This window comes from Leuciscus leuciscus (assembly GCF_965113295.1).
Source record: "Leuciscus leuciscus genome assembly, chromosome: 15".
In the NCBI taxonomy this organism is placed as follows: domain Eukaryota; kingdom Metazoa; phylum Chordata; class Actinopteri; order Cypriniformes; family Leuciscidae; genus Leuciscus; species Leuciscus leuciscus.
Window position 1 is genome coordinate 8,851,853 of NC_138739.1, and position 14,300 is coordinate 8,866,152.

A 14,300-nucleotide genomic window follows, 5' to 3' on the forward strand; every position below is an offset into this window, starting at 1 on the left:
GTTATTACATTATCAGCTCAAGATTTTATTACGTATTGAGAAAAATACATTATGAGCATTTTATTAAAATAAATAGGCTACTTATTACATTATTTGCAGTTATTACATAATGAATTGCTACAATGTGCAAACCAACAAAATGTAAAATAAGAAACTGTGTAACTGGCAAAGAAATATAAAAATGGATGGCAATTAAATGAAATATTCATAAATTCTAGTTCTCTTACGAGAGGTCTCTCGTACTGCGTAAGATATCTTACGCTAGGGGAAAATCCTTTTTCCGCGAGATATTGAAGCCAAAAATTATCCTTAATTTTGTAATAATGCAAAACGCGTTGCGGCAGCATGCAGACATAGGCGAGGCAGCTCGCGCGCCTATTGGCTGCTCTGCGGCAACTGCAGCAGCCTATCGAGCGAGGCCTGGCGTGACGCCAGACCCAATCAGGGCACTTCGCGCCCGCTGCGTCACGTCCCGCCAAAATGGGCGTGGTCTAGGCCTATAAATACCGCTCGCAGGCAGCTATTATCTGATTTTTCATCCTTCAAGCGAAGCACACGCATCGCTGGAGCTGGAGAAGAAGCCGCGCCGTCTGAGAGAGAGCACCTTCAGCGGGACGAGTCACTGAAGTCGCTGGCCGCGCCGCCTTCCTGCCTTCCTGCTGCGCTTTCCGGCGCTTATATCCTTTCTGATTACACTGTACTCTATTTGTGTGTGTGTGTCGCCGCCGCGACACACATTCTAAAAGAGCTAGCGTCTTTTTAAAGATGCCTTCCTGCGGCTCGTGCAGAGCCACACTCAGCGACGGGGACCGCCACGTGGTTTGCGTTTCCTGCCTGGGTGAGGAACATGCAGTTCTCGCGCTCGCTGACGGCGGCTGCCCTCACTGCGAGCTGATGGCAATGGCGACTCTGAGGACTCGCCTAGCCTTCTTCACCGAGACTGCTCCCCCGCCCGCCGCGGCGTCGCGCCGTAAAAAGCGCCGTGCCCAGCGGGCCCCGGAACCCTCCCTCAGCTGCCAAAGCTCGTCGGTTCGCCCGCTTGCTTCCCCGGCTTCGTCAGCCTCGCTTCCTGACGGACAGCGGCCGCCGTCTGCCGCCGCTTCCGTTGACATCGTGGATGAGGAAGCCCTGCTGGGAGAGGATGATTCCTGCTCTATCCTGGCGTCAGGCAGTGAGGATTGGGCGGGCTCTGAGGACCCCACGCCCCCTGCCCGCACGTCGTCAGGCAAGAGAGCGTCCATCGAGACGGAGCTCATGCGAGTACTCGCACAGGCCGCGGCGAGCCTCGGCCTCGAGTGGTCTTCGCCTGAGCAGCCCGCTCACAACCGGCTGGATGGATTTTTCCTGCCTGGGGAGCGCGCTTCGCCTGCGTCCAGACCGGCGCCTTTTCTTCCTGAGTTACACGAAGAAGTCGCCAAGTCCTGGAACGCCCCTTATTCGGCTAGAGTGCGTGCGTCCTGCTGTTTCTTTGGCATTCTCCGCTGTTGACGATGCCAAGAACAAAGGATACCTTTCGCTGCCGCCGGTCGAAGAGGCGATAGCGGCCCACTTATGCCCGGACGGCGTGCTAAGCCGGCCCTACCCTCTAAAGCTTGCCGCACGACGTCAAGCCTGCTCCGCCGCGCTTTCTCCGCCGCCGGGCAAGCTGCGTCAGCGCTGCACACCATGGCAACGCTTCAGATCTTCCAGGCCGATCTCCTCCGTAAGCTGGATGAGGAAGGACCTGACGCGATCTGCGTGCCGGACTTAAGGAGTGCCACGGACCTCGCTCTCCGTGCTACTAAGTCTGCAGCGCAAGCCATTGGACGGAATATGGCCTCTCTCACCGTGACTGAGAGACATCTTTGGCTGACGCTCTCGGAAATGGCCGAGTCTGAGCGCACCGCGTTCCTCGACGCCCCGCTTTCCGCCACAGGCCTCTTTGGATCCTCCGTCAAGGATTTCGCGGAGAGATTCGCAGAGGTACAAAAAGCGTCACAGGCTATGAAGCACTTCCTCCCGAAGCGCTCCAGCTCTGCAGCAGGCCGTGCGAAACCGTCTGCTCAGAGCTCACAGCCACAGCCACCGTCCACTGCCTCCACTTCACAGCGCCGCCAGGCCCGAAGCGCGAGACCGCGCTCCCGCTCATCCGGTCGCCGCCCCGCCGTACGTGGCTCGCGACCTAGGATTACGGTGAAGCCCGAGGCCCCGAAGTCGTCCTAGCACAGCTAGGAAAACGACGGTGTTTAAGTCCCGCTGCGGCCAGACTCACACCAAAGCTATTCGCTCGTCCAGTTCCAGCAAATGTGACTGTTCCAGTGTTTTCTGCAGCCAACAAGTCGGTTCTGTCACCCGCTTGCCTGCACACAAATGCCGTTTTCACGGCTACCCAGATAAATCCCCAAAAGAGTGTATTTTCTGGTGTCCCGGCCACGGCCGATGGTGTTTCATGTGTAGTAAGAATGCCCACTGCCCAGTGCCCATCCCTACACACAAGCACAGCCTGTCACACAGGGCTCGCGCACATAAAACCGACTCAGATCGGTTGCGCTTCAAACATGGTGAATGTGCCCACTACCCAGTGCCCACTAACACCGCGTTATGCATGTCTCACGGTTTCTGTAAAAACGAAACCAACGTGCACTCGCTTCACGCAAGCGAACGATGTTTTCGGTGTGATAAATGTGCCCGCTGTCCCGCGCCCACATCCACACATAAACATGACAGTTCCCACGGGAACCGCCCAGCCCTCCCCCTCGCGGTTGACCACCGCAGAGGAGTCGAGCGCGGGCAATCTGCCCGCTGTTATCAGCGCGCCCCATGCCTCAAATGTCACGAGCGCGATGCTTGTGTTGCAGCACGCCGAAGCTTCTCCATCGCTGAGCGAGCGGAGCGCGCTTCGTCTTCATCCCCTAGCTATCCATGCAGACGCATGGGCAAAGCTGCCCGGGGTTTCGAAGTGGGTGCTGAACATTATAAAAAGAGGCTATTCGCTGCAGTTTCGCCGACGCCCTCGCCGCTATGTGGCGCGCGTCGAGACCACGGTAAAAACAGAAGTAGCACATTTACTTCGAGCCGAAGTGGCGAAACTATTGAGCAAAGGGGCCATAGAGCCTCTCTCTCAAGTTCAGAGCGAAGGAGGGCTATACAGCAGATACTTCCTGGTACCGAAAAAAGACGGGGGTCTCAGACCCATACTAGATCTAAGGCAACTGAACAAAGTGCTTGTGAAGCGACAGTTCAGGATGCTCACGACCAGACAAATCCTTGTGCAGATTCGCCAAGGAGATTGGTTTGTGTCAATAGATCTGAAAGACGCGTATTTTCAAATACAGATAGCGTCACGTCACAGGCGATATTTGAGATTCGCCTTCGAGGGCCAGGCATATCAGTACACAGTCCTGCCGTTCGGTCTGTCCCTGGCACCCCGTACATTTACGAAGTGCATGGATGCGGCGCTCGCACCCCTCAGAATGAGAGGCATGCGAGTGCTGAACTATTTGGACGATTGGCTGATTCTAGCGCAATCTCGCGCAGTGCTCATAGAACACACGACCATTTTACTCGATCACCTCGAGGATTTGGGTCTCAGTGTCAATTGGGCGAAGAGCTCTCTGTCACCCAGTCAGAAGATATCTTTCCTGGGCACAGAATTGGACTCGCTGTCCATGATAGCGCGACTATCACCACAGCGCGCGGTAGACATTCAACGCACAGCGAACTCGTTTCGCTGCGGCGCGTCTGTCCCGCTCAAGAAATTTCAGAAGATGCTAGGTCTCATGGCCTCAGCATCGTCAGTGCTCCAGCTGGGCCTGCTCCGCATGCGCCCGCTGCAGTTTTGGCTGAAAGCGCGAGTCCCACGCAGAGCGTGGGCATCCGGTTCGCTTCGCCTCAGGGTCAATCAAAAGTGCGTCACAGCTTGGTATCAATCAGGTGTAAGCCTGGGGACTTCCTCGAGGGTGAAAGTGGTGTCCACGGACGCGTCCACCTCGGGATGGGGAGCACTGCTCGAGGGCAGACCGTTCTTCGGCCAGTGGTCGGAACGGGAGAAGCTCCTGCACATAAACTGCCTCGAAATGCTGGCAGTAGACAACGCGCTGACGCGTTTTTGTCCCCAAATAAAAGGACGCCACGTCTTGGTCCGTTCGGACAACATGTCTGTGGTGTCCTACATAAATCGCCAGGGCGGCCTCAGGTCCAAGAACCTGTACAGGCTGGCAGAACGCCTCCTGGTATGGGCTCAGTTCAACCTGCGCTCGCTCAGAGCAGCGCACGTGCCAGGGCTCCTGAATATAGGACCGGACAGACTGTCCAGGAACAATGTTCCGGCAGGCGAGTGGTCTCTACACCCACAGACAGTCCAACTGCTGTGGAAGAAATTCGGCAGAGCGGAAGTAGACCTGTTTGCGTCTCAAGAAAACGCTCACTGTCAGGAATTTTTCTCCAAGAGCAGGAGCGCGCTGGCCCATGTGTGGCCCCGCCGCCCGCTCTATGCTTTCCCCCCCGTCTCTCTCCTGCCTCAGGTGATAGAACGGATCAGGGAAGAAGGATGCTCCGTACTGCTGGTGGCACCGTTCTGGAAAAACCAACCTTGGTTCCCAGTCGTGATGCAGTTAGCAAGTACTGCCCCGTGGCCAGTACCAGTGAGGAGAGACCTCCTCTCACAGGCCCACGGTTCGATCTGGCATCCTCACCCGGAACTATGGTCCCTTCATGTCTGGGCCATCAACGGGTACATGTTGGACTCCCTAAAGGAGTATTAAACACGATCACGCAGGCTAGAGCTCCGTCTACGAGACGACTCTATTCCTCGAAATGGTCAGTGTTTTCGGGCTGGTGCACAGCCCGTGGTGTGACGGAGGTGCTTTCCTTCCTACAAGAGCTGTTGGATGAGGGCAGGGCCCCCTCCACGCTCAAAGTTTATGTGGCGGCTATAGCAGCGTTCTCAGAAACAACGCTTGGTCAGTCAATAGGAAGGAACGATTTAGTCATCCGCTTCCTTAGAGTGGCTAAGAGACTGAATCCTCCCAGACCTCCCTCAGTCCCCGTATGGGACCTTTCTACGGTTCTGGAAGCCATGAAAGGTGCGCCATTTGAGCCTTTACAGTCAATCGATTTGAAACACCTGTCTTTCAAGACGGTGTTTTTGCTGGCTCTCGCTTCAGTGAAGCGCGTAGGGGATCTACACGCGCTCTCTGTGAGCGCGGCGTGCATGGAGTTTGGGCCTAATGACTCAAAAGTTATACTCAAACCTAAGCACGGTTATGTTCCAAAATCCCTCAACACACCGTTTAGGGCGCAGGTTATCTCCCTGTCAGCCCTACCGGTCCCTGATGAGGAAAGAGACGCGAGCCTCCTTTGCCCAGTCAGGGCATTACGAGCTTATGTGTCTCGCTCGTCTGGTTTCAGACAGACGGAGCAGCTCTTTGTTTCATTTAGCGGACGTTCTAAGGGACTAGCCGCGTCGAAACAGAGCCTATCCAGATGGATAGTTGATGCTATAGCGCTGGCATACGCCTCCAAGGGCATGCAGTGCCCGTTGGGTGTCAGAGCGCACTCCACGAGAGGCATGGCCTCTTCGTGGGCCTGGTCAAGTGGGATTGCCTTGCAAGATATTTGTATGGCGGCAGGCTGGGCCTCCCCGTCTACATTTATAAGGTTTTACCTAGAGGTTCCCGCCCTGCAGGCCAGGCTGCTGTCGGTCTAAGTTTACCAGTATTATCTGACCTGATGCGATCAGCTCAGAATGCTGCGTCTACTGAGCACAGCTCATTGTTCGACAGTAAAAAGTAACAGCACTAGATGTGCCTGGGCAAACTGTGTAAGACCCACATTCCCCCATCAGTTCAGGCCGCACCCCGCCCTGTCTGTATGATGAAATTCGCGTCTCAGCGACGCTGCCATATGTGGAAGAGTGCGGCTTCGCCCCTCCCTCTTCCCGGACTCCCTGTGAGTTCCCTGAGTGATTGTGCACTATATGTACCCCGGGCTTTCGCCCTTGGGTCTTTGGTGTCAGATCTCAGCATGCACGGCGTTTTGCATTGGGTCCCCTAGCGTAAGATATCTTACGCAGTACGAGAGACCTCTCGTAAGAGAACGTACTCGGTTACTAACGTAACCTCGGTTCTCTCTAGAAGAGGGAACGAGTACTGCGTATCTTGCCGTGCATGCACACGCTCTGGTTGCTTCGATGATGAAAAACCAGATAATAGCTGCCTGCGAGCGGTATTTATAGGCCTAGACCACGCCCATTTCGGCAGGACGTGACGCAGCGGGCGCGAAGTGCCCTGATTGGGTCTGGCGTCACGCCAGGCCTCGCTCGATAGGCTGCTGCAGTTGCCGCAGAGCAGCCAATAGGCGCGCGAGCTGCCTCGCCTATGTCTGCATGCTGCCGCAACGCGTTTTGCATTATTACAAAATTAAGGATAATTTTTGGCTTCAATATCTCGCGGAAAAAGGATTTTCCCCTAGCGTAAGATATCTTACGCAGTACTCGTTCCCTCTTCTAGAGAGAACCGAGGTTACGTTAGTAACCGAGTACGTTTTGTCCACCAGATGGACCCAACATACACAATACAGTCACTTTGGAGTAAAGCATCTAAAATGAATACATGTAAATCACTATTATAGATTAAAACTCACAATATGTATGAAATCTGATGGATGTTTTTGTTGTATTCAATGCCACAAGATAACATAATCACATTATTTACATTAGCTGCCAGAAAGAGAGAGAAAAATACATAAAGCTCATCAAATGCACACATTTCTATCATGAATATGAATATCATTAATGCAGATTTCTAAATCTTTCTAGGATAGTCTTATAGTAGACTAATAGACTTATAGTACAAAATAAAACAGATTCAAAATAACTGGACAAATTCAGTGTTATCTGCTGTTATTGATCATCATTGACCAGAAGAACAGCGGCTGGTTATCGCTCTGTTACCAGTGTTGATGTGATTTTGCAGGACAATGTGGGACACGTGTGAGAGAGATACATTTACTAATATTATACTATGTAAATAATGAAAAAATATGTCAAGTATTCTTACAAATACGTTCTTCTTTTTTTTCTTCTTTTTTGTTGTTGTTGCTTTTAGACCAAACCTGCACTGCTGTGATTCATACTGATGGTTGGTGGTTTGGCTAATGGCTTATAACTATTTTAGTGAAATCCTTATGGAGAAAAAAAAAATAATAAAAAAAAAAAATAAACTGTTTAATGCTTTAAATGTGTTTTCATTCAGCCGTCACTCAATCTGAATCTGAATTCATAGTTTATTCTTACTATGACTCCCCTTCAGTAATAATATAAGCATATTTATGATCATAGCTGTACATCAGTTCGGTAATATTCTGTTAAACTCTACAGTGATTTATTGGTGTGACAAATATTTTTACATTTGTATTTGTGGAGTTTCTGCATACATTTAAGAAAGAAAATTAAAATAGCAACATAACATACATTAAGAAAAAAAATAAAACAATGTAATTAACAAAAAAGTGAAATGGGATGCATTAAAGAATAAAATTAAAATGTTAAATAATATTCATTGTTTAGCCTCAGATGGAGAGAACAGGAAAGCAAAGCTTTGTTTTACCATCACTAAACAATTAGACCACACATATTTTCATCTTTACCATTAAAAATACAATATATGTCACAGTTTTTATATCTCTTCTGTTTTCTTAGTTTTGCCTCTTGAAGCTCTGATGTCATTGACCAGAAGAACAGCAGCGGCCGCAGAAGCCACGCCCATCAGCGCAGTGACGACCAATCGCAGCACAGCTTCAACTGAATCACAAAAGGGGGCGCGGCCTTCTGGAGAAACTAATGAAGCAAATGATCAATTAAATTAAGATGTTCAACAAGTTGACTTTAGTCTTTCATGAATTTAAAAATATCTAATTTTCAGTTTAATAAAACAGTTTTAAAAACATGAGATGACAGAAGCTCATTCATCATGTCTGGCATATTAAGTTATAAGTCTCAATAAAATCAACATATTAGTGAATGAATGTGAATAATATCATCAGTGCTGTGGTACCTGCACATGTGTGGCAGAGTGTGTTGATGTCCAGATGTGTGGTCTGGTTGCTGATGGGATTGTTCAGCACACAGCTGTAGGTGTTTTTATCCTGATATTCCACCTCCAGAGGTAGAGAGAGACTGATGCTGAGATCATACACACTGATGCTGGACAATACACTGATTCCTTTGTACCAGGAGAGAGTCGCATCACTCACAGTCATCACTGATGAACACACCAATGAACATGATGATGATGATGATGATGATGATGATGATGATGAAGATGAACAGTCTCTGCTGATGACAGGAACAGGCAGAGGAGCTGGAAAACATGAGAGTTTCATGCCAGATTTAAACCAGAACAGATTTCACACAGAAGGAAACTTCAGCCTGCTTCAAGCCCTTGACGTTACTGTGTACTTGAGCGCATGCACACTTTTGTTTATTCCCTGACTAGATATTGTATTCATGTTTTATTTATAAGTCTATTTAGTCTATTATTTTGGCCTTGGGGCGTCCTGAAGCCATTGCTCTTTAATTTAATTACTTTTTCCACCTTAAATAAATTATAGTTTTTGTGGAACTTAGTATTGTGTCTTTGGTGATCTGTCGGCTGGGGTTTCACGTCAAGCTCGTCCTTATTACACAGGTCGTAACAGCTGAGACACACATTACTGGATCAGAGGTTCCTCATGCTCACATGCTTCGTTGTATTTAAACCATTTTGCAGGCAAAAAAAATAATCTACTTTTTCCATTGATGATATTTAAAAATGGGAGAAATTTGAATATAGAGCGATCGTCGTGCTACACTATAGGGGATGAAAAATGTTTGCTACTGGAAAAGCATCACTGTTTTGTTGTTGTTTTTAAAAAGGCATTACGCGAACAGAAATGTTATTACTTTTACTTTTAGTTAACAACTCCCTAAATTTGGATGACAGTACAATTACATTTACAATGCTTTTATTTGAAAATGTGTTCACTTGTTTTTTTCCTTGACATTGACAGACCAACAAGAAATGTTCTTTACAAAAAAGATACATGGAACTATGTGTGATAATAAGAATAGAGCTGGAAATAACTTCTACTGAAACTTGCTTATCTGCAAGGTCACAGCATTAATATGCAAATCATGGAAATATAGAGATGCATATGCAGCTGAACATCAATCTTATATTTCACATACACATATATTAACATCTCACATACAGTAATTTTTATTTGTCAAACATTAGCATTCACTGATTCTGTACTTTTTCACAGTAAAACTGTTTCTCAAAAAGATGAAGTTAAATTGTGGAAGTCCTTTCAACCCCACACAATTCACAGAAACACACACTCACGCTATTCACGCCTCAAGACATGCAAACACAAACCACAAACCTCCAGTGATGAAACACATTCTCATGCACACACTCTCTAACCAACAGATGAAACTACATTCATATTCCAGATCTGAAAATGAGGCCTTCTGCAGTTTGAGCTGTAGAATACAATACTGTAAAAATACATTGAAAAAGTCATTAAATGTGTGCTGCCATTCTGCAGATTTTGTTGCTTAAAGTGCCACTATTATGCTATTTTAAAGGTTCCTAATTTAGTTTTGGAGTCTCTGACTTAGATTTGCATGCATCCAATGTCAAAACCACTTTAATGTTCACATAATATACATTGAACATCACCTCATTTCTCAAAGAGGCTGAAAGATCCTGAGCTCAACAAGGGGAATAGACACACGAGAACAGCCACTGAGTCTCAAGTGAAGGCATTTGTCTTCAGCTGATTTTTTAAAGTTGTGATGGTCTCACTCTCAGCCGATCGGGTGAAGATTGTCAACTAAACATTTGTTTCACATACATTTTGTTTTATCACACTGGGTGGATTGGGTTTAATTGTCATACACATGATACTAAGAGAATACATATGTGAGTTGTTGATCACAAAAAAATAAAAAATCTATCTATAACCTTATCTTAGAAAACGACATTTATCTGAAAAGTGTTTAAACTGTCAATGAATGGCGACTGCAGAAAGCAAAAGCCGAATCCCGGACATTTTGGACGATCTCGACGGCCGGATATGTCCGGGAAAAAGAGGATGGTAACCCCTACTACTCAGCTTTCTCCACAGAACAAGAGCCTGCTAGCTTAGCTTCCAAAGACGGCTGACACTATGTGTACATTCTGTGAGTGAGATCCCACCTTCTATGGGTGGGTTGAAAACATGCGGGACAGCCCCTACTACTGGCTGTAGTCTCTCGCCCAGGGTTTCCGTTGTCCGGGAAAAAAATGAAATGTCCGACAAAATTCAATCTCTCCGGTCAAATTGTCCGATTAAAATGGCCTAATAATCCCGCCCCCCTAACACAATCTGAATTTGAGAATAAGCCTAAAATGTATAAAGCAAAAATACACCGACCTTTGGCTATGTTATAAAGGAACAGGCTCTACCGTTTGAAAGTTATTAAACAACATCGCATGCTGCATTTCAAATAAAGCGCACGCCTAAAACGGCTGTAATATAGACCTAAACAACGAACGAATGAGTGAGACGTTTCAAATATGGCCAGGCCCAGGCAGACTAGCCTTAAAAGCTTTTTTCAGAGGCCAGACGCGACGGACGATGGTGAATCAGGAACGCCTGAAGCCTCAGATGTCCAGACAGCTCCACCACCACCGGAGAAAAAGCCGAATCGGATCAAAGCAGCGCAGTCGCCTTGCGGAGTGTTGTGTTGTGTTCTTTTATAAATAAAGACTGTCGCCTTGAGTGTTCACCGAGCCGCTTTATTAACAGGCTGCAACAACATTGTGTTTTTCACTCGCCCCTGTATTGTCTGCCCATGCAGTACTCAGACATCATACATGCCAGTGTTGCCCTCTTGTGGTAACATGTAATATAGATTACACCACACGGAGAACAAGGTTACGCGGCTTATGCGCATTGCAAGTTGTGGAGAGACACTAGGGTCCATTAGGCTACCCTTCAAATTGCGCAAATTGAAATTGCGAATTAAAAATATGCACAATGGAAACACGTCAATTTTGCAAAAACTCCCGTTTATCGCAAAAAAGTTATGCTCGCATGAGGAGGTTTTTCAGGCAATTCGAAAAAGGAATATTTCGCAAAACTGCAATGGAAACAGTTTTTGCGCATTTACAGTCACCTGACTTAGAAGACGCGGTGTGTTTGAGGTCCATGTATAGCTACGCAAATAATAATAATTTTATATAATTTTATTATATTATAACATTTAATAGGCTATATTTAGAGGACGCTTTTATGCAAAAAAGGAACAAAGCTGAGTGTGGAGCGCGCACTGCATGGCACGGAGGCGCGGGCGCGAACACTTGCAATAACAGTGGAAACAACTTAAAATACTTGTTATACTGTATACTGGTTATACAGAAAATAATAATACATTATTCTCAACTACTTTTATTTGTGTAAACTCACAATAACAAGAAAACGTTGTGCTTTTGTAAAATAAAAGAAAACAATCAGACGCACTTTCATGATCTCCGTAAACTGGAGCGCGAGAACTGAAACAAAATATAGCCTATGTAGGCTAAAGCTTGAAATGTCCACTTTAAAACGAACAAATTCGAATCGAAAGCTAATACCTTCTGATTATGTAATCCGTTTGAAAGCTGCATTTCTCTCTAAAAGCGCATCTGCTTAACAGCGGAGATGGAGATGTGATTTTAGCCGACACTTAGAAAACAATAGTTTATTATAATAATATTAATGGCTCTTCTCATTCAGCACTGCGGGAAAAACATCACTTCCAGGTTCTAATTTGGCCTTAGAAAACCAGTAAAATCGACATGTTTTCCATATTAATTTGTGAATATTTTAAATGTTTAATAAAGGGGCAAAAAGTCATAAACAAAAATCAGAAAATTCGTCGGTATTTACTTTTTTGCGCAGCAGTTGGTGTAGCCAGTTCAAATTAAAATTTTGGTGTTCAACTTTGCGTTTTAAAAAGACAACAACCGTTCATTTTTCGTTTTTCAATTACGGGTTAAAAAAGGAAAAACGAATGGACACAAAAGTAGCCTACATGGATCGTTTGGACAGAATACGAGACAGAGTTCTTTATTAAATTAATAAAAGAAACAATAATTAGCCTATAGGAATACTGGATTCTAAATCTCAAATAAATGCCACAATCAAAACCTCGGAGCAGGAATGAGGGCGAAACACCCAGAAACTCCTTATGTGTCGTTCGCAGTAGGCCTACAAGGGTCTTTCCCTGCCATTAATGCTTGGATAACACACCACGTCTCCTTCCATTAATAATAATAATAATAATGTCTAATGCGGTGGCTGTGATATTATATAAACGTCCGTTGCCGTGATTTTTTTAAATGACTTATCGTGAGAGAAAAAAGGACGTTTTAGTCGCATGACATCGGTTAATGGAAACGCCGTCATTTCGCAATCGTTTTTTTTTATCGATATTTAGATAATAGCGCAAAACATTTGCGCAAATCTGTAATGGAAACGCGGCTACAGGGAAGTTTTGATTTTAAGTCGGCAGCTGCACAATTCAGCACTGCAAAACAGCGTAAAAAGTAGGCTAGCCTAAAATGACGCGAGACAATGTTATAGGCCTAGTCATTTGTTTGTTCCAGTTCATTTGACAAGGAGTCATTTCACGGTGGCCAATTAAAATGTTACCAGCTAAATGAGACATACTGAGAGAGTATAATTAAGTTCGCTTGAGTAAAAACAATAGGCTACTATTCAGATATTTTATGTGGGGAAGGGGGATTGGTTTGTTAAACTATGAATGTGAAACCATAGTAAAAACAATTGCCGTTGATTGATGCCAATCGGACGTTCATGTTTTTTTCCGTCTATTTGAAAGTTAGGCTAATAAACATGTTGCATTCTATACGGCCTGATTATGTCATTTTTTAAGTTACATAGCCTGCCTCCAGTTTTCCTCAACTTGACTAATTAAGAGGCGATATTTGACCGGCAAATCATCAAAATGTCCGGAAAACGAAACCTCTGCCGGTCAATCTGACCAGCACCATTTTTTTCTAGCGGAAACTCTGCTCTCGCCTCTGGCCAAAAAATCCTCAGATGACTCAAAATGACGATTTTTGCGTCATCTGAAGATTTTTTCCAGACAAAAAATACATAAATCTCTCGTCTCAGGGGGATATGAGGGTGGAAAGCATGGTAATTCGAAAATACTACAGGTTTTCTACTAATACAAAGCTTAAAGGATTAGTTCACCCCAAAATGAAAATTTCCTAATAATTTACTCACCCCAATGCCATCCAAGATATCCATGTCTTTCTTTCCTCAGTGGGAGAGAAATTATGTTTTTTGAGGAAAACATTTCTGGATTTTTCTTCTAACAATGGACTTCATTGGTTACCATCGTTTTTAAGTCCAAATCAATGCAGTTTCAAAAGTCTTTGAAGTGTTTAAACGGGCTGTACGCGATCACAGCTGAAGAAGAGGTTGTTATCTAGCGAAACGATAGGTCATTTAAAAAAAAAAAAGATAATTTATAGACTTTTTACCTTCAATAGTTCGGATTGAGCTGATCAACAAACGGACAGGGAACTACGTCATCACGTTGAAAGGTCACGCCGGTGCCGGCAATACTATTTGAACTACTATTCATATCAGAATGTTATTCATATACTATTCATATTCATATTCACTGAATACTATTACTATATATATAATAGCAAACAATACTATTTGAACTATCCTCCTACGTACGGTCGCATTGTAAACAGTGGGGCGGTACTTCTGCCGGCGCCGGCGTGACCTTTCAACGTGATGACGTAGTTGTGATGACCCTGTCCGTTTGTTGACACATACATGTATATATTACTAACAGAGCACTATCGCTCTACACTGGCCAAGAGGGGACTCTCTGACCGATGTCTACCTATCCAACAGGGGACTCCCATCAAGGTTATTGTAGTCTGGCATTTTTAAATTAGTTTTTATTTTAATATTTTCAAATTTCCAATACATTTCAGTTTAGTTTTAGTTAGTTTCATAAATGGTTTCGTTAGTTTTAGTTTTTATTTTGTGAACACATTTCTATTTAGTTTTTATATATTTAATTTCAGTTTTAGCTTCAGTATTAATTTAGCAGAGTTAACAGAACACTTCCAGTTTAAGACAATTAATTTCAGCAAAGTTTAATGTTTGCAGTTTACAGTTAACTCTTGTGAAAACCTCTTAATAATAAAAAGTTTGAGGATGAACAAAGAACCAAACATATGCAACTGATAACTACAAATTAT

General features: G+C 45.1%; 2 protein-coding genes across 2 annotated transcripts in view; one reads left to right on the forward strand and one right to left on the reverse strand.

The window, feature by feature from the left end:
- Nucleotides 1–14,300, reverse strand: part of LOC309475959 (uncharacterized protein) — a 117,277-nt gene that overhangs the window by 25,905 nt on the left and 77,072 nt on the right. The window contains exon 11 of the mRNA XM_082138984.1: nt 8,034–8,339. Within this exon, the coding sequence (XP_081995110.1) occupies nt 8,034–8,339 (306 nt within the window). The remainder of the gene's footprint in view (nt 1–8,033; nt 8,340–14,300) is intronic.
- LOC309474892 (uncharacterized protein) lies at nt 260–4,872 on the forward strand (the record flags this gene model as incomplete). Its single annotated transcript, XM_082137511.1, has 3 exons — nt 260–1,462; nt 2,373–2,705; nt 4,862–4,872. The coding sequence occupies exons 1-3, from the start codon at nt 766–768 to the stop codon at nt 4,870–4,872; spliced, it is 1,041 nt and encodes a 346-aa protein (XP_081993637.1). The 5' UTR covers nt 260–765.